Raw genomic sequence first — 18,494 nt, 5'->3', positions numbered from 1 at the left:
AAAATATAAGAAACCGCCCTTAACTTTTAACTAAAAAAACTAAGAACCAGCTCTTAAATCCCTCAATTAATCATGTTCTTATGGCATTAAATTTTGGGGAACTAATAGAAAATATTTACTGCATGAGAACTGAACAGTGGAAAAAAAACAAGAGCATGGGAGCGGGACAGAGTGAATTCGACTTGAGAAGGGTGGGGCTATTTTATAAAAATATGACCAAAAATGCCAGCTCAACGTAATATGTCTCTTTTACAAATTACAAATTTAAATTTAGCACGTGTGCCGATTCCCCACTATTGTTGATGTTACACCCTATATTTTTGTGGGAGTAGATTACCAAAAAAAAGAACAAATATTTTGTGGGAGTAATTTTTCCTCCAAATATAATAACGTATTATTTATTATTCCGTATTATATATATATATAATAGGTGTTTTACCCACACATGCAGACATAATCATCTTACGAATACTTATTATTTTATGTCTTATTAATCCAAAAATCGGCATAATAAAACTCTAATTGGTGAACATGTTGAAGGAAAAAATTATGCTAAATTCTTTGTTCCTTAAAATTTATACCAGTTATGTTGAAATTTTAGTCAAATTATTAAAAGGTAGATCCCACTTTTTTCTTCTAAATTCCCCATGGAAGAATGAATTTATAAGAGAAAATTTCCCTATGCAATTTTGATAAGGAACAAATTGAACAAAAATTCATATTTTTTTTTATTTTTTCAATTCCACAAATGAAATCTTATTTTTTATTTTGTTCGTTTTTTTTCATTCTTCTAGTGGTCACCAACTGAAGCTATTAGAAATATTTAGAAAATATTTTTATATAAATATTTTTGTTTGACTAATATTTAATTATAAATTGTTTTATATCTTAATTTTTAACTTTATAACAAAAAAATATTGTTTTCAGATAGCAACACAATATATATAAGAATTTCTTAATTTTAAAATATATTTTCACAATTTAATTATATTAGTTTATAATTAAGTATTTAATATAACATATAAATTTAATATTATTAAAATAAAATTCGTGACTTATTATATATAGAATTCACTACGGTGTTTGTGAAAATTAATAAATATTCAGTTAAAAACTAATAATAAATCAATGACCTATATAAAAGCTTAAAACCTAATAAGAAAATAAGATTTTTTTTAATATAACATATAGATTTAAATATTATTAAATCAAAATTCGTTTTCAATTATATATAAATTCATTACGGATATTTTTTTAAATTAATAAATTAATGATTTAACTAAAAATTATTAATAAATCAGTGACTAAGCTAAAACCTAATAAAAACATGACAAATAAGCAAAATTGACTAAAATCATGGAAAACATGATAAATAATCAAAATCAAAATAATTATATATATAATTACATATTTTATAGTTATATTATTTAAATTAATAAATTATGGACTCAACTAAAAACTATTAATAAATTAATGACTCAGCTTAAACCTAATTAAAACATGAAAAATAAGTAAAATTACCTAAAATCATGGAAATCATGACAAATAAGCTAAATCACTTTATAAATAATTGTATAGATATCTCCTATATATTAAAAGAAAAATATTATAACATTTGAGGTAGTCATGTGTCATCACCAGAATGAGCCTTAAAATCTTTAGAGAAATATATTGGTCCATCTAAATATATAATAAGCTTTTTATTAAACTAACAATAAATTCATTATTAATGTCTTCCATCTTTCCTTAAATAAAAACTACGGAATTACCTAATGTAGCTAAAATATATATATAAAAATTAATGATTTTGAATAATAAGTTAGTGTATTCTCTATCATATTTTTTTAATTTTAAATTAATAAAATAAATTAAACAACTACATTAACCATATAATAAAATTTAGATTTTTCTGTATATGTTATATTTTGATTTTTAAACGATTATAAATTACTAAAACTGTTAAATGTTTAACATTCAATTTTTGTGATTTTTAGTTTAAATTTTTTTGTTATGATAAGATACAAATGATTACAAAATCATATAAGTAAAAAGCCTCATTTAATTAATATTAAGCGTAATATATATATATATATATATATATATATATTAATATCGTTTAAATTAAACTATTTACCATATAAAATACATAAATATTTTAATTTCAAACTTTTCTTTAAACAAAAAATGTTTTGGTAAAAACTTTGAGCAAATATTGACAACTTAATATTTAAATTTTAAACTTAGCCTTAATGTTTTTAAAAAATATAAATTACTAAAATATTAATCCCACAATGAAAATTTTGTTACCAATGATTTAATGTAAAAATGTACAAATGATCAAAAAATTATATGAGTAGAAAACATCATTTAATATATATCAATATTAAGAATACACTATATATATGTTAATGTCATTTAAATTTAAATATATACCATATAAAATAGAAAAAAAAGTGATTGTTTGGATTAAAGAAATTTATGTATGTGTTCTCACCAATTTAATTGTATATGTAATAGTTACTGGCTTTTTCATTATTCAATATATATTTATTATTTCATAAATATGTAAAAAAATTTACAATACATAAAAATAATATATATAATGTTTATAAAAAACTTACAAGGCGCGAATCTTAAACTAGTATGTTATTAAAAACAAAACCCTTAAAGCACAATCAGTTTATTATGCTGACATTAACTTAAAAATAAAATAAAAACGAAGATAAGTCGCATCGAGTCCGAATAGCCTTTTGTGTGTGTAAAACTATTCATGTAATTAATATACACACACATGCATGGAACGTAAACTAGATGCCATATGCGATATACTTAATTATATGTATGCGATCATATGATTGATACACGAAACCAATTAAATTAGGACAAGCTAATAAGTGTTGCCAGCAAAACATAAAATAGTTACAATCACAAATGCCTACATTATTGATTTTTTTGTGTGCGACATGGCTAGTATTGATTTATTACGGTCTTTATGAGGAAAAAATTGTGGTCCAGTTTAGCAAAAGAAATTGTGGTCCAGTCTGACAAAAAATAATAATAGCAACATAAAAAGTTGCGTGGATGCAGTTTATCAAAATATAATGTATGCCTATAACGAAGCACAAGAAAACTAATCTTACATTTAAAAACCATGAAAATATAAAACAAATACCAAGGCCATTAAAAATAGAAGACAAATCTTATTTTGCGTAAGACAAAATATGGTTTGTATCGATTCTAAAGAACCTCAATTTTTTTTTACAAAAATATACATTAACGAATAAACAGAAAATAAAATTAATGAACAAAGCTTCTAATTGTTTTGAAACCCCGATATAGAGATAAAACAAAGCTTCTAATTGTTTTAAACCAATGAACGAAGCACACCTCTTATTATTGAAAAAAAAACAGACAGATACATCTTATTTTTACGTTACATGCATGCTCTTTATTAAAATACACCCACTCTTATTATTCTGACTGAATTTTGCTTCCGTGTGGAGGTAACAAACCAACGAACTTCACGAGAACATCCACGGAGTTTTGCGCGGCGAGACTGCCGAAAATATCGGCCTCATTGGACATGTCGGAGCCGCCACCGGCGAGATCGGATAGGGCACGGATGACAACGAAAGGGATACTTTGCTGGTGGCAGATAAGAGCAACGGCGGTGCTTTCCATTTCTACCGCGGTGGCATTGAATTTAGAACGGAGGAAAGTCCGGTAAGCGGCGTTGTCTACGAAGACACTTGCACTCACCCCACGGTCAACGATGGTTACCTTCGGTGGTCGAGGGAGGCACGTCGTGTTTACGCACTGTGGTAGCTTCGTGTCCTGTTATTTGTTGAATATTCATTCAATCCACGTACAGAAGACACAATAATTTAATGATAACAAATTTATATATAATTATTGTACTTACGCATTTTTAGATTGATAGAAATATATCAAATACTTGACCAAGAAAAGAGAATATAAATAAATATAAGGAATATACTATATTTAGCACTTATACGTACATTTTCGATTTTATTTATTCTATGCTCATGTAGTACTTACATTTGATGGACGTCACCCTATGACCTATGATATCTTTATTTTCTGAATAATATAGTTTAATTAGTGAAGGATATTGTATAGTGTCCATGAAAGGTTGAAATTTAAATTTGTAGTCAATTATGTCTAATCTAGGTAACAGCTAACTGACTAACGTGCAGTGTTGTATATATATCTTCAGATAAATTTACTAAATGCAACTTGGATTCAAAATAAAATAATTATCAGCAAAACAAACCTCGAGTTGGCGTGCAAAATTCAAGTAAGACTTATCAACGGGAACCCAGAAGATGTGTTCCCGGACTTCAGGAGTTCCGGTGACCGGAAAGATTTCTTCCGGTTGGTACCAAACTCGATTGAGAACGTTGTCGCTTCCGTTACTGTACTTAGAAAACTGGAGATAACCAATATCACGAGTATAGTCTCCAGGGGCTTCCAATGCTAGTTCATCGTCAATCCCAGCTCCATACCTCTGTAATCAAATTTGAAAATGTATTAAGTATATTTAGAAAATTCCCTTGTATATATGCAAGGGAATTTTCAACATGGGATACCTACTTTTTCAAAAACAAAACATATATACATGCATGTGGTAGCTGTGATACTTGATATGATACTAATTAACACTTACAAAAAAAACGATACTAATTAACGCACAAAACCCAACCCATCATAAACTATAGTAATAAAAAGCTTTGCTACTCTTAGCAGCTAAGACCACAAGTTTCAACATGTATTATTTGTGCAATCATACAACTTAAAGGCAACAAGTAGTATTGAAACCAGCTGGTCCAATAGATTTACGAGACTTCCCTACGACATAGATATGAGTCGTTGATATATGGATTATAGTTGAGAAGCAGAAAATTGTTATTGGTACATATATATATCATAGCAGATTTTGAACATGTGCAAAAAAAATTACCAAACCCACGATAATAACTTTTTTATAAGTCTCTTAACAACTATATATGACCGCAAAACATTTAATATTATGTAAACAAATAAATTAAAGGCGTCCAATAGATTTTTCAGTCTTTCCTACGACATAGATATAGATCGTTGAACTATATATATGGATTCTAGTAATTAAGCATGTGCATATGATATATGAGTTCCAACATATATATCAAAATAACTATGAAGTATGAACTATCTTTTCGATACAACCCTATACCTGCCAATTCCAAAGACCAGAGTGTGCCCAATATTTAGGAATAGTGACGTCACCAATCTCAAGGTTAACATCTGCATTTCCAGCGATTCCATAATGCAACACTCCTTTCAGCCTAAACAGGCTCACTAGTAATTGTGTTGCTACTCCTGCATTAACCTGTTTATATATGCATATATATTATTTAATCGAAAAGATTAAAATTATTTGATAGATATAAGGGGAAAGAGTTGTATTTGATCAGTGAACGAACCATTCCTAATCCCGTCATCACGATCACCACCCGTTGGTTGGATATTTTTCCAAATCGAAATCTTCTACCTGCGTGATTTATTTACATCAGTTCAGTATCTACAAATATGTATATTATAGATATTCACACGAAACAACTCTCTTAGTAGTTAAAAGAACCCTAACGATATCCTATTTTGAAGTTTTTACGCAAGGAAACAAAACACTTAGCTACGTACGTACAAGCAATCATAATAATAAACAGTTCAAAAACATATACAAGAAATAATCGACTTTGTGTCCTACAAAAAAAAAACCTGCGAAATCGATGAAAGGCACAGAGGGATATGGAACATAGGCTTGAGAAGCGAGAAGAGGATTAAGCTCAAAGTTATTTGGAGCTACAATCCCCAAATAAGGACCTCTCTTGTTCATCCACTCTATCTTGCTCAAAACTGTTGGATAGATTTCACCATTTGCTTCTTCAATAACATTACCAATAAACAAAACAACCACAAGCAGACCAATCAAAAAGTGTCCCATAGCTTCTCTCTCTCACCCTTTCTTTTACGCTTATCGTGATGAGTCTCATATCTCTCCTTAGGTTCCTTTTATTATTGTAATACATGAATATTCTACTACACACGTTACGATCGTGGACATTTATATATGTTCAACTATTATGTGCGAGACTAGAACCGGTGAAAGATTTTTAGACGTATGTGATTAGTATATGTGTATTAGAGTAAAAATAGGTGAGGAAAAAGGAAAGGATAGAAAGGCAGAATTGTGGGGTAATTACGTTTTAAATATTTTTTTTTCCTCTATTTCAGTTACGCCGTATATTGTTTTTGTTGGAGTAATCTTCATCTAAAACATAATCACAAATATTAAGAATTTATTATTCCGTCATATTAATATATGCATTTTTTTTAAAAATTGAAAAGTTTTTAAGAAGAAGCTTTCTCAACTCAGAAATCGTTCATGTACCCAGGACGGCGAACATAAAGGCGGATAGCTTAGCACGTAGTGCCCGGCAACAATCGTCTTTCGTTGTACACATGGATGCAGAGTTCCCAATTTGGTTTACAGAGTTTACATGAATCTGTGATTGTTTGCTGTCAAAAAAAAAAAAGTACAATTAATATATGCTAACATTAACATACGAACTATGCGTTATATATGTAATCATATACAACACGCATATGATTGATACACAAAACTAATTAAACTAGGACAGGACACTTGATGATGTCCAAAGAAAAAGTTTGTTGAAAGGAAAAACATAAAATAGTCGTCACACAATCACAAATGGTTTTTTTCTTTTTTTTTTGACATCGAAAATCTATTCTATTACACAATCACAGATTTTTATATTGATAATGTACTAGATTTTTAATGAACGTCAAATATATATTAACAGCAAATTGTAAACCGTTTTTAAATGAATTTAATGATAAAAAATGTCTATCTCCAAAACTAAAACTTTAGTTTAATATCTCCCACGGTTAACATCGGAGACACAATCAGCACTTGTGCCAGGAAGGTTGATTTCGGATAATATTATTATCGCTCAGGAAATGTTTCATGGACTACGGACTAATAAAGCTTGCCAAAGTAAATATATGGCGTTCAAGACGAATATGAGCAAAGCATATGATCGGCTGGAGTGGGGTTTTATTCAAGTGTTACTTCTCAGGATGGGTTTTGATCCGCATTGGGTTAAATTAATTATGGAATGTATATCATCGGTTCAATATCATGTTTTGTTGAATGGGCAGCCGCGTGGACATATAGTTCCTCAAAGAGGTTTACGGCAGGGGGATCCCTTATCTATTTATCATGTGTACTGAGGCTTTGATTGCAAATATTAAGAAGGCTGAAAGGGGTAATCAATTCACGGGAATGAAGGTTGCCAGAGCTTGCCCTTCGATTTCTTATCTGTTGTTCGCAGACGATAGTCTTTTTTCTGCAAGACACAGAAGGAAGAATGTCACACTATCCTTAGGATCTTGAAGGAATATGAGTTGGTCTCGGACCAACTGATTAATTTTCAGAAATCTTCGATTCAATTTGGACATAAGATTGAGGAGTCCACTAGACAGGAGTTGAGAGACATCCTAGGGATACAAAATTTAGGAGGGATAGAATCATATATGGGTCTGTCGGAGAGTCTCGGAGGATCCAAGATACAGGTTTTTGGATTTGACCAGGACCGTTTGAATAATAGGGTGAATGGATGGACGTTTAAATTTTTTTCCAAAGGTGGAAAGGAAGTAATCATTAAATCAGTAGTCACGGGTTTGCCTAACCATGTGATGTCGGTTTATCGGTTACCAAAGGAAACGGTGAAGAAATTAACGAGTGCGGTATCAGAATTTTGGTGGAGCTCAGGGGGACATACAAGGGGTATGCACTGGAAGTCATGGGACAAATTATGTACAAATAAGGACGAAGGAAGTCTGGGTTTTAAGGACATAACGGATTTCAATACGGCTATGCTTGGAAAGCAATTGTGGAGGCTGATAGAGAAGCCTTCAACTCTTTTTGCTAGAGTTTTTAAAGGACGGTACTATAGGAATGCCTCACCCCTAGAACCGATCCGTTCATACTCCCTGTCGTATGGTTGGAGGAGTATTGTATCTGCTAGATCTCTGGTTAGCAAATGACTAATCAAAAGGGTGGGAACAGGGTCCTCTATCTCTTTATGGAGTGATCCATGGCTCCCAACCTGTTGTAGGCACAGGGGGGCGGGTAGCCCACGAATTGATTGAATGATGGATCCGAGGCTTCAACCTAAAAACAAAGAGAACTGATTTTTATGAGTTATAGAGTTTTTATGATGAGAACAGAAAAAAAATATGAATATGAATCAAAACGATAATATGAATAAAAACAAATAGAAAAGGGATAGATTGATGGAGATGAGATCTTTGTTGCTGGATGTGTATCACTCTCAACAAGGATCGATGGATGGAAGATGAATGAAGATGGAACCGGTTTTGCTGGATGTGTATCACTCTCAAGATCGATTAATGGATGGAGATGGGATGATGGACGCCACAAAGATCTATGAAAGGGATCCTTGATAAGTCAAGTTGCTCCAGAGTTGTTTCTCACACACTCAAAAGACTTAAGACAATAGTTTTGACAAAACTAGAAAAACTGATTTTCATTCATAAAAGTTCAAGGGTGTTTTACAAAGACAAACTAATTGAGCTTTATAGGCTCGACTACTGGGACTCTCTAACAGTCATAAAATGACATAAGGAAAGAAATAAAATCGAAATAATAAACTTGGAAGCAAAGGAATTGATGGCTCCTTGAAAACTAGCCGTTGGAGGCTTAATGATGAAAATCTTGGCCAAATAAATGTAGATGGTGTTCTTCTTGTATCTGGACGGTTTGAGGGGATAACTAAGCTTCCTGGGAACCTTCTTGATGGCTTGATATGTGCTGAAGTCGTGCACAACTTGTTTAGAAAGTATCTGTTGGAGAGTTATTGCCAAAGACTCCAAATAAGACAAGTTAAAGTAAATGAGAATCTTCCTGATCCAATGGTTGCTGGTGCATGGTATGAACATGTAGAACTCCTCCTGGACACCTAGAATACCTCCTGATTGGTTGAAATGATCTCCTGGTCGCCAATGCCTGGTTTGAAGCTGATTGAACCGGTTAGCTTCCAATTGAGGTAAGTGCAGAACTGGTTTGTCCGGTTTTGGAGATTGGATCATAACTTCTGATTTCCGTGTCTATTTCTCCTGATTTCGGGCTTTCTGGAAAGCCAATACATCTTTCTTGAAGCCCATGGTTTGTTCTGGAGAAGGACACTTCATGGTTGGGTTGAAATCCACTCCTAAGGGCTGATACTCGCTACTGGATGGGGTGGGGAACCTCCAGTTTGTAAAATCCATAACTTTCTGGTCCGTGTAGTTTTTCTTGAAATTCAAAGCCTCAATGACTCCTTGATGAGTTATTCTTCTTGTAAAATTGGTTTCATAGACAAACTCTTTCTGGTTGTCTAGATATAGTCCTTGGACTGAACGTCTATTGCTGGTGTCTCCTAGGTGGCCGGTTTGGGAGGTTTGGTGAGACTCTGGTTGAACCAAAGATTTCAGGGATACAACACAACCACTCGCCTGAGACCAGCAAACAAAAATCAACATGACACTTATCAGGACCTCACAGTGGACTCTTTGATAGATCCAATTTCACGAACTTGGAAGTCGCAAGTAATTCGGGATTTGGTGGATCCCCAGGATGCTCAAATTATTTAAAGTATTCTCTTGAGTAAGACTCGGATGGTGGATAGGAATGGATGGCACTTCACAAATAATGGGAAATATTCGGTTAAATCAGGATATCAATTAGAACGGGTCTATCCGGACAAGGCAAAACCACCAGTGTTTTATGGTCTCACAGTGGATATTCTGAAAGCGTTCTGCTGGGAGGTGAGATGCCCTCCGAATATTAAGCACTTTTTATGGCAAATGGTATCCGGATGTATAGCTGTTAAGAAGAATTTGCAAGCAAGAGGAATGAAGGGAGATATTTGTTGTGTTAGATGTGGAGCTGAGGAGGAATCAATAAACCATGTGTTTTTTGAGTGCCCTCCTGCGCGTCAAGTTTGGGCTAGTTCAAAGATACCGTCTAACCCAGTCTACTTCCCCACTAGTTCTCTATTTACAAATATGGATCATCTTTTCTGGAGGGTACTCCCGAAGATGGAAGATCATCAGTTTGCGTGGATATTATGATATATTTGGAAAGGAATGTATAATAAGGTCTTTAGTAATTTGGATATTGACCCAAGAGATATACTTACGCTTGCAGAAACTGAATCAACACTTTGGGCTGAGGCTCAGGTGATGAAGACTAAGCAGGCACCACAACAGACTGAGGTTTTGAATCGTCAACCGCGGGTCGGTCGTTGGTGTTTTATAGATGGTTCCTGGAAAGATAAAGAACCTTATTCAGGTCAAGGATGGTATAGCATACTTGAGGGCTTTCAGGGATTGATGGGTGCAAGGAATTCTAGGGCATGTCTTTCACCTCTTCATGCAGAGATGAAAGTGTTGATATGAGCAATGTAATGTATAAGGAATTTACATCAGTTTCAGGTTACTTTTGCTATGGATTGTTCTCAAGTGGTAAAGATGGTTTCAGAACCAGAGGAATGGCCGGTGTTTGAGAGTTATATGCATGACATAAAGCTACTGAAGACACGTTTTACTAGTTTAGAGATCATTCATGTACCTCGGACGGAAAATCAAAAGGCGGATAGTCTAGCACGATGTGCTAGAAAACAATCATCTTTCGTCGTTCACATGGATGCAAGAGCGCCTCTCTTCTCTGGAGTACAGACGAGGGTGTGATGGTGGTGCGATTCTCGGTGGCCTTGATTCTCTGCCTCCTCCGACTGTCGGCGTAAGATCTGGGTCAGATCTTAATCTCAAGAGTGGTGATTTTTCGAGAGCGTAGCTACCTCTCTTCTCATTGCTGCCTTGCCTCCCGATGGTTCAAGGGTCTAGTAGCTTCAAGGTTCTTTAGAGCCTCTCCTCGAGAATTTGTTTTCTCTGAGTACGGCGGAGCTGTGGCTCTTCGTTGAGGGCCTCTTTCCTTTGCTTCAAGTGTTAGCTTCCATGGTTTGTCCCTGTGTTGCGGCTTGTGTCTCTTTCTATTGTTCTTTGGTGGTTGAATACTCAGGGTTCTTCGAGGACAGTCCCGCCGTGTTTCCTCCAGGTCATGATGCTAGAGTCTCGCTCACACTCGGATTCACCTGTTTTTGAGGTGTCTACTGACTTTTCCAGATCTTCATCTCCTTCGCAATGCTCCAGGATGCTTCTCTTGACTGATTTGTTGTCTGCACTTAATCTCTGGGTCGCGTGGCCGGACTTAAGACCGCCTGCGCTTGACCATGATACCTGAGTTTCAAAACAAGTGTAGTCAGCTTTGATAGTCAGGTTGTGAGCTTCCCGAGCGGTTATTGGTGTTGTCTTCAACGAAGCCCACCTCAGCTTGCACCGGATTGGGTGTTGCCAGCCCTCCGTCGTCGCAGCTTGAGAGAATCTCCGAGTTTGTCGTCGGCATTTCAACACCGTTTTAGCCTACTCTTCGATGCTTAAGGCTCAGCTTCAGGTATCAAGAAATGCTTGTGTAAGGTTCTAATAGCTAATGTTTGTTGCAATAATCTTAGTTCTAAGTGTTGTTCACCTCTGAACACTCTTAGTTCTCTCTAGGTTCTATGGGTTTTTTTATATTTTTACGGCCAATAGAATCTGAATTAGCTTTCGAGCAAATCAGATTTCAATTTGTATTGTGATCAGACATTCATTCAAATTAATGATATTTACACTTTTAGCAAAAAAGAATGAAAGCATATGCCCTTATAATAAATTTAATAATATATTATATATATTATCTTTTTGCATTTGAAATAATGATGTTTTAGGTTATTCACACATATTAAGAAGAATTAAATACTTACATATTATTTTTTGTTGTTTAATAGTTTTATTAACTTCCTGATATAATTTGACCAAATATATTTTACACTTAATTTTATATTTTAGTTTTAAAACGAAAAGCATTAATTAAAACCTAAAAAATCAATTTCAAAGAAAACAAAAAAAAATTGGAACATTAATCAAAATTTTATAGTATTATTTATTGAAAATGTCTTTTGTTACTTATAGTGAGATATTTCTTCTCATGAAATGCTAATCTAATAATATATCGATTGTAAATCAAGATAATGTTCTCATCTTATAATAATGTAAAAGAAAACATGAAGTATAAGAGATAGAGTTGAAAAAGGAATTTAATGATAAAAATATATATATATTTCCAAAAACAAAACGTTTGTCAGCTAATAAAAGGAGAGGTGGTCTTCTATGAAAATTGTAAAGTAGAGGGGTATAAACGTAAATCTGGAATGTGAAAAAGGATTAGTTTAATCAAACAATCATCACCCTCGCTTGGAGATTGAGATTGCGATTGCGATTGCGATTGCGATTAGGGTTTAGACGAAATCGGAGACGATGACTGAGATTGCGATCTTGCTTAAACGGAAATTGGAATCTTCAGGAAGCTCAGGCGCAGCTCCGATACAGAGTTTCTCCAAGGTTGATTACGGTCGCAATCCATGGGATGACGATGAGATTGATCCTGTGATCGAGAAGGAGTACAACCGTCAATTTTTAGAGTCCGACGTAAGCTCTCTAGAATCTTTTTATGTTAAAATTGATTGGTTTTTGATCGAATTCATGTTAAAAGTGTTTGGCTTTGATCAAATTTATGCTAAAATTGATTTGACTTTGATCGAATTGATGTTAAAGTGATTGGCTTTTGCTATGATTATCTTAAAGTATTGCTTTTTGAATGTGGGCAGGGTTTCGATGTTGATTACTTCTATCTTCCGTATGGTGGTGAACTAGTTCCTCACTTAGTGGAAAACAAGTATGATTACCCATATGACATCGGCTTGTCTACTTGTTTAGTAGACTTGGACTTCACTGTTACAATCTTGAGAAGGTAAACAACAGTTAATATCTGAGCTCTTTATCCATGACATGGATGGTGAACTTGTTTGATCTTGTAGGGAACAAGCCTCAAACTGGCTGCTATAAACAAATACAACGATGAGCTGATGTTTACTCGGTGCCTCTATTACTACATAACGTTGGAGGCCATTGATACATCCAGCAACTCTCTTTGCAACTTTCAGACGTGTGTTTTCAAAGATTTCCTTCCGGAACAGGCATCCTTTGTGGCACAGACCGAAATTTCCAGACTAAAAGGTATATATATAACTAGACTAGTCAAAGGTGGTTCTCTTGTCTAATATTATCTTTCTCCAGTTTTCAATATCTTGTCTGGAATATCTGGTTATTAGTTCCTAGCGGCCCTCGACTTACGTTTACTGGGCCTGAGAGAAGATGGAAGGAGGATGGAGTTGACGATTATTACAAAGGTAAAATGCCCAAGTGGTTCACCAAAGATGAGATGGCTGCAATTAGCAATAAGGGGCAGTTTTATGAGGTATGCTAACTTTACTTCATCTGAATGATTGGGTTTGATTTATGAGATATCTGATTCACTCAAGGCTTCACAGTTGCAAGAATCAGACTTGCAAGGACATGAGTGGCTTCATATGTATGCGGAGTTTGCTTTTCACTATAAGTGGATGGCACATGAGGTAGGTTCTTCTTTAATCTAGTGGCTTCTCACTGATGGTTTTTTCTTTTGCCATAACTTTGAGTTTGTGTGTTTTGTAGAGCGACCTGAGGCCATTTCTACCATTGGAAATCAAGAAGGTAACTATACAAACTAAGGAAGAGTCGCTGCCATGCATGAAGCTCAAGGCCAACAATGCCATCTTCTACATTATCTTCAAAGGCAATGGTGATCCGAGTGGTGCCCCTGTGGAGTACCAAGCGGTTGTAAGAAAGACCATGGATGGGAGTCCTGGACACATTTGCTTGGAAGTCGACTGCTTGGCCTACAAATCCAGTTGAATGAAAATTTTCTTCCGAGGCTAATAAGATCTGATGTGTTTATTATCTTTTAGTTTTGTAAGTGGTGCACTATATCGTGGAGGACATAACCTTGGTGGTGTGTATGTTATCTACAGTTTGGAGCTTCCCTCCTAATATCTATTTTATTAAATTAAAAGTACATTTTTAGGAAGTGTTTGAAAACATATATAACAGTAAAAAAATATAATATTGTTTGAAAACATGGATAACAATATATTAAGAAAAAAAAGTAATGGACTTATGTTATCAAGAGAAATTAGAAGTCCATTTTATTATGAAAAACTATATATCTATGCACACCTTAGAATATACGTAAATGGTCTAATCTAATTACCTAAAAATATAATTTGTCTAAAATAATCATAAAACAAAATTTAAACTTTATATAAATTTTTCAAATCAAAATATTAATCTAAAATTGATTTATATCAAAATTGATTCAAAAATATACATAATATTCAAAAATTGATTTTTACTAAAATATTTTCCAATAACCATTATAAAAAAATGTTTTAAATATATATAAGAAAAATAAAATACAAAGTCCAATTTTAAATATCAACTTAAATTATGGTTTTTATATTTCACATTAAATTTTAAAAATATAATATATATAATTAAATTATGGTTTTTATATTTCACATTAAATTTTAAAAATATAATATATATGATTATTTATATGATGGTACATATAAAATACTATTAGTTATATGATTACTTATATGATGGTACATATAAAATACATTAATTATATGATGACATATACTTATATAATATATATATATATATATATATATATATATATATATATATATATATATATATATATATATAATAGTGGCATGAAAAATAAATAGCTACAGATTTTGAAAAAAAAATATAAGAAATATGATATTATACTTATAAGAAAAACAAAATAACATTTAATAGAAAATATATAACAATGTCTACTTACAAAAATATATATTTATATAAAAGCTAAAGTAAACACCCGTGCAGGTGCACAGATCAAAATCTAGTTTTATTTAATGCTTATGACCTAAGACATATATCAAAATTAGCAAAAATACTATGTTTTAGGGATGATTGTTTCTTGATTTATGATTGTTTTTGGTGATTGGGAGGGATGGAGTAATTGTCAGGTCATCTTTATGAAAAGAAGAATCACCATGATTAGACCAAAATATGGCAAGGGAAAATACATGGAGCTATGGTTATGGTGGCTCAGGGCTTGACAGCTTTATGGAAGATGCAACAGGAGAATGCCTATTTTTGCTTTTGGCTTGACGAATCAAGTTGAGAAACAGAGGAAGCATCGCCACTGAACATGAGTTTTTTGCTAAGGTTTTTAAGTAACATTCTGACAAAGCAACACATACTAATTCAAGCTCCAAAACAAACACATAAAGATGAGAGCAAACAAGTTTTAGACTCGAGAAATGAATTTTTTTTCAACTGAAACAAGTTCACAACCAAAAGTATCAATCTCGACTGTTTGGTGAAGGCGCAAAATGTGAGAGGCAATCCACTTCCTGCAATCAACAATGATTAAATATACACTTAGCAATACAAATATTCCTATATCAAAAATTATTTAAAAAATCTGTACCTTTTAGAGTCAAACTTCTCGAGGTGGAAGTTTCGGGAAACAAAAGCGAGAGAGCAAACTGCATGGTTGTGCAAAATCGCGATGAGCATTTTTTCCTTTGTATGGCACCTCAACTAGCATGGTGTCTAGAGATACTCTGAAATAACCCTTATCCCCTAGTTCTGTGCCATGAGTAGATTTCACAAGCGCAATGGTTTCTCTGTCTACAACTTCGATGGCATATATGGAGACCGCATGAGGACATTTATACACAGAATCTATGGATGTAGGTCCTCTGTAAACTCCCTAGCAAATAAGACACACAACACACAATATTAATAAGTTATATTCATTAACTTCTCTACTATAATCTTTCATAAGTTACTAATCTCGCAATGAAATATATATTTAATCATTACTTTTTTGACAGTGGAGTAATCTGGTAAGAATACAGCCAAAGATGCTCCAATGGGATGAAATTGCAGGTGATATAACATCTCATCTACATAAGTCAATCGCTCAACAGAAGCAATCTGAGCATGAGGATCATCCTTCGGTGGACGGTAAGTTGGTGCTTCTGTTGGTATTCATCCATCCAATATAAAATCTAACCCTCTTTAGCTACAGAGTAAGTGTAGCAGTAATGCTTTTCTTGCTCATAGTTCGATAATGTCTTTGCTGGGTCAGCATAATCCACCAAGTACTAAGCATAGTACTCAGTGTACTTTGTATCATACTTCAGAATGAATCTTATGGCACTGATCAACTCTGCAGTTACAACAGCCCAACAAGTGTCTGCAAAAAGAAAGAGAGATGAAAAAAAATCAATTCAAGAGACAACTGCACAGTGCAATCGTTTCTCCATTTACCACTTCAATGCCATATATAGAGACTGCATGAGGACATTTATACACATATTCTTTGGATGTAGGTTCTTAGTAAATTCCCTAGCAAATAAAAATCATTCATACACAAGACTAATAATTTATTAATTAACTTGTCTACTTACTAATCATATAGTGTAATATATATTTTTGATATTATTTTTGATAATAGAGTAATCAAGCAAGAGTATAGCCAAAGATGTTCCAATATGATGAAACTGCACGTGGTAAAACATCAACTACAAAATTTAATCTATAAACATAGATAATGTGAGCATGAGCACGATACTTTGGTCGACGGTAAGCACATTCATATTTTCAATGTGTTACTTATGGTATACTCCATTCAATACAAATTCTAAGTCTTTTACTATAAAGTAAGTATAACAGTAATGCATTTCTTGTGCATAGTTCGCAAACACACTTGCTTGGTCAACATAGCCCACCGGGTATTTTAGGATGAATCTTATCACATTAATCAAATCATCAGCTATACAACATCCTAACAAGTGTCTGAAAAAGACAGTTGAGAGTGATGAGAAAAAACAACAATTCAAGACAACAAAGCATTATCATTAATTGCTCTAATAAATAAAACGATACTACCATGACCATCTTAATCTCTTATCAGACTCATGTACACTTTCCAATTAATTTTTATCTTTCAAAAATGGCTTGATCTTGTTTATCAAGTCATCAAAGATGTGGAAGGCTGAGATACTAAACAAATCTACATCTTATAAGAAATGGATCAGTTTAAATTGGCAGTAACAAATTATAAAAATGTGAATATATAAACTAGTTTAGGCCTAAAACAAATGTTGGAATTGAAAGAAATTAGGCGCATATTTACATCCATGTCTTATATACAATTTTTTGTGGAGGTATTCATAACTCCTATGTAACTGACATGTTTTTGAGAATAGTCAATTTTTATTATTATTGCATTATATTTTGTTATAGGGAGCTTCATTTATTTTTTATATATTTGAACACAAATGTGGAATGTTTTGTATTCTCAACTCTCAAACTTTTTATTTTCTTTAAAAAAAATTATTTGAAAAATAAATGGTTATAAATAAAGTCATACTATATATAATGAATATCTCAGGTATTCAGTTGACTTAATGCCCAACTAATAATGGAGATGGACAAAATATTTTTGATGATGAAATTTTCACAATCTAGCATTTGTATTAAACATTATGGTTAGAGAAGAAAAAGGAAATCCAAAACAGAATAGTTTTAGAGGGTGTTATTGGATTATTTATTTGCAAAGAGTTATAAAGATTTATATATTGTGATGATTCAAGTGTTATTCAATCAAGACTTTTCAAAACTATGCTAAAATCTAGTGTTATTAGGTTCAGAATTTTACAAAGTCAATAAAAGTCTTGTGTTATTCAATTTTTTTTTTTAAATACTGATTTTGCTAATCTCTTATAATCTGTGGTTATTGGTTTATGGATTTTACAAGTTTTTCTTCATAAAATCTATTATCAAAGTATTGCACATTGACCATGTATTCTCAAAGGATTTTATTTATTAAATTGAATTGTTATAATAAAAAGTGTAATTCAACTCTCCTTCCCAAATCTTTTGAGGTGAATTGTTTGTATATATACTCCTAAGTCCTAAACTACCCTATAACACACATCACATCTCACGAAGCTTCTATTCTCGTATAAACTTTAGCAAAAACGTCTCCATTTTTACATCTTTCTCTCAATAATTCATACCTCAAATTCTATCATGTTCTCTGTTTTCCTCGGTAAAAAAATTACAGTATGATACCTCCAAAATCTGTTTCTTTAATTACCAGAAGATTTATAATTATCAAGAAAAACTGTGTACGATCCAAAACCTTATTACGGGTTGATGATGGTGAAACAACATCAAAAATCCCAGAACAAGAGTTTATAAAACAAAATGACACAATCTAATGCGATACTTGAAGATAACTTTGAAAAAATTATAATTATCTTCGATTAAAGAATCAGTAATAATCTATAAAACTTTTTAAA

At 32.8% G+C, this 18,494-nt stretch overlaps 1 protein-coding gene and 1 pseudogene across 1 annotated transcript; one reads left to right on the top strand and one right to left on the bottom strand.

Moving 5' to 3' along the window:
- Positions 1-3,362: 3,362 nt before the first annotated feature.
- LOC106409572 (bark storage protein A-like) lies at positions 3,363-6,059 on the bottom strand. The gene is made up of 5 exons (XM_013850182.3): positions 5,779-6,059; positions 5,484-5,551; positions 5,234-5,389; positions 4,295-4,528; positions 3,363-3,834 (listed from the first exon to the last, which is right to left on the bottom strand). Exons 1-5 carry the CDS (start codon positions 6,002-6,004, stop codon positions 3,472-3,474), a joined length of 1,047 nt encoding a protein of 348 aa, XP_013705636.1. The 5' UTR covers positions 6,005-6,059; the 3' UTR covers positions 3,363-3,471.
- A 6,364-nt stretch (positions 6,060-12,423) lies between these two features.
- LOC106409091 lies at positions 12,424-14,128 on the top strand (annotated as a pseudogene).
- The last annotated feature ends 4,366 nt before the right edge of the window (positions 14,129-18,494 follow it).

This window comes from Brassica napus, chromosome C7 (assembly GCF_020379485.1).
Source record: "Brassica napus cultivar Da-Ae chromosome C7, Da-Ae, whole genome shotgun sequence".
NCBI lineage: Eukaryota > Viridiplantae > Streptophyta > Magnoliopsida > Brassicales > Brassicaceae > Brassica > Brassica napus.
The sequence above is the reverse complement of the archived record's forward strand: the minus strand, read 5'-3'. Positions and strand labels throughout refer to the sequence as shown.

Excerpts from the sequence above, each read along its gene's own strand:
- LOC106409572 (XM_013850182.3), bottom strand. The coding sequence starts at position 6,004 with ATGGGACACTTTTTGATTGGTCTGCTTGTGGTTGTTTTGTTTATTGGT. Across the intron at positions 5,390-5,483 it reads TGATGACGGGATTAGGAATG|GTTAATGCAGGAGTAGCAAC; the intron begins GTTCGTTCACTG and ends ATATATAAACAG. Across the intron at positions 4,529-5,233 it reads CTGGTCTTTGGAATTGGCAG|AGGTATGGAGCTGGGATTGA; the intron begins GTATAGGGTTGT and ends ATTTGATTACAG.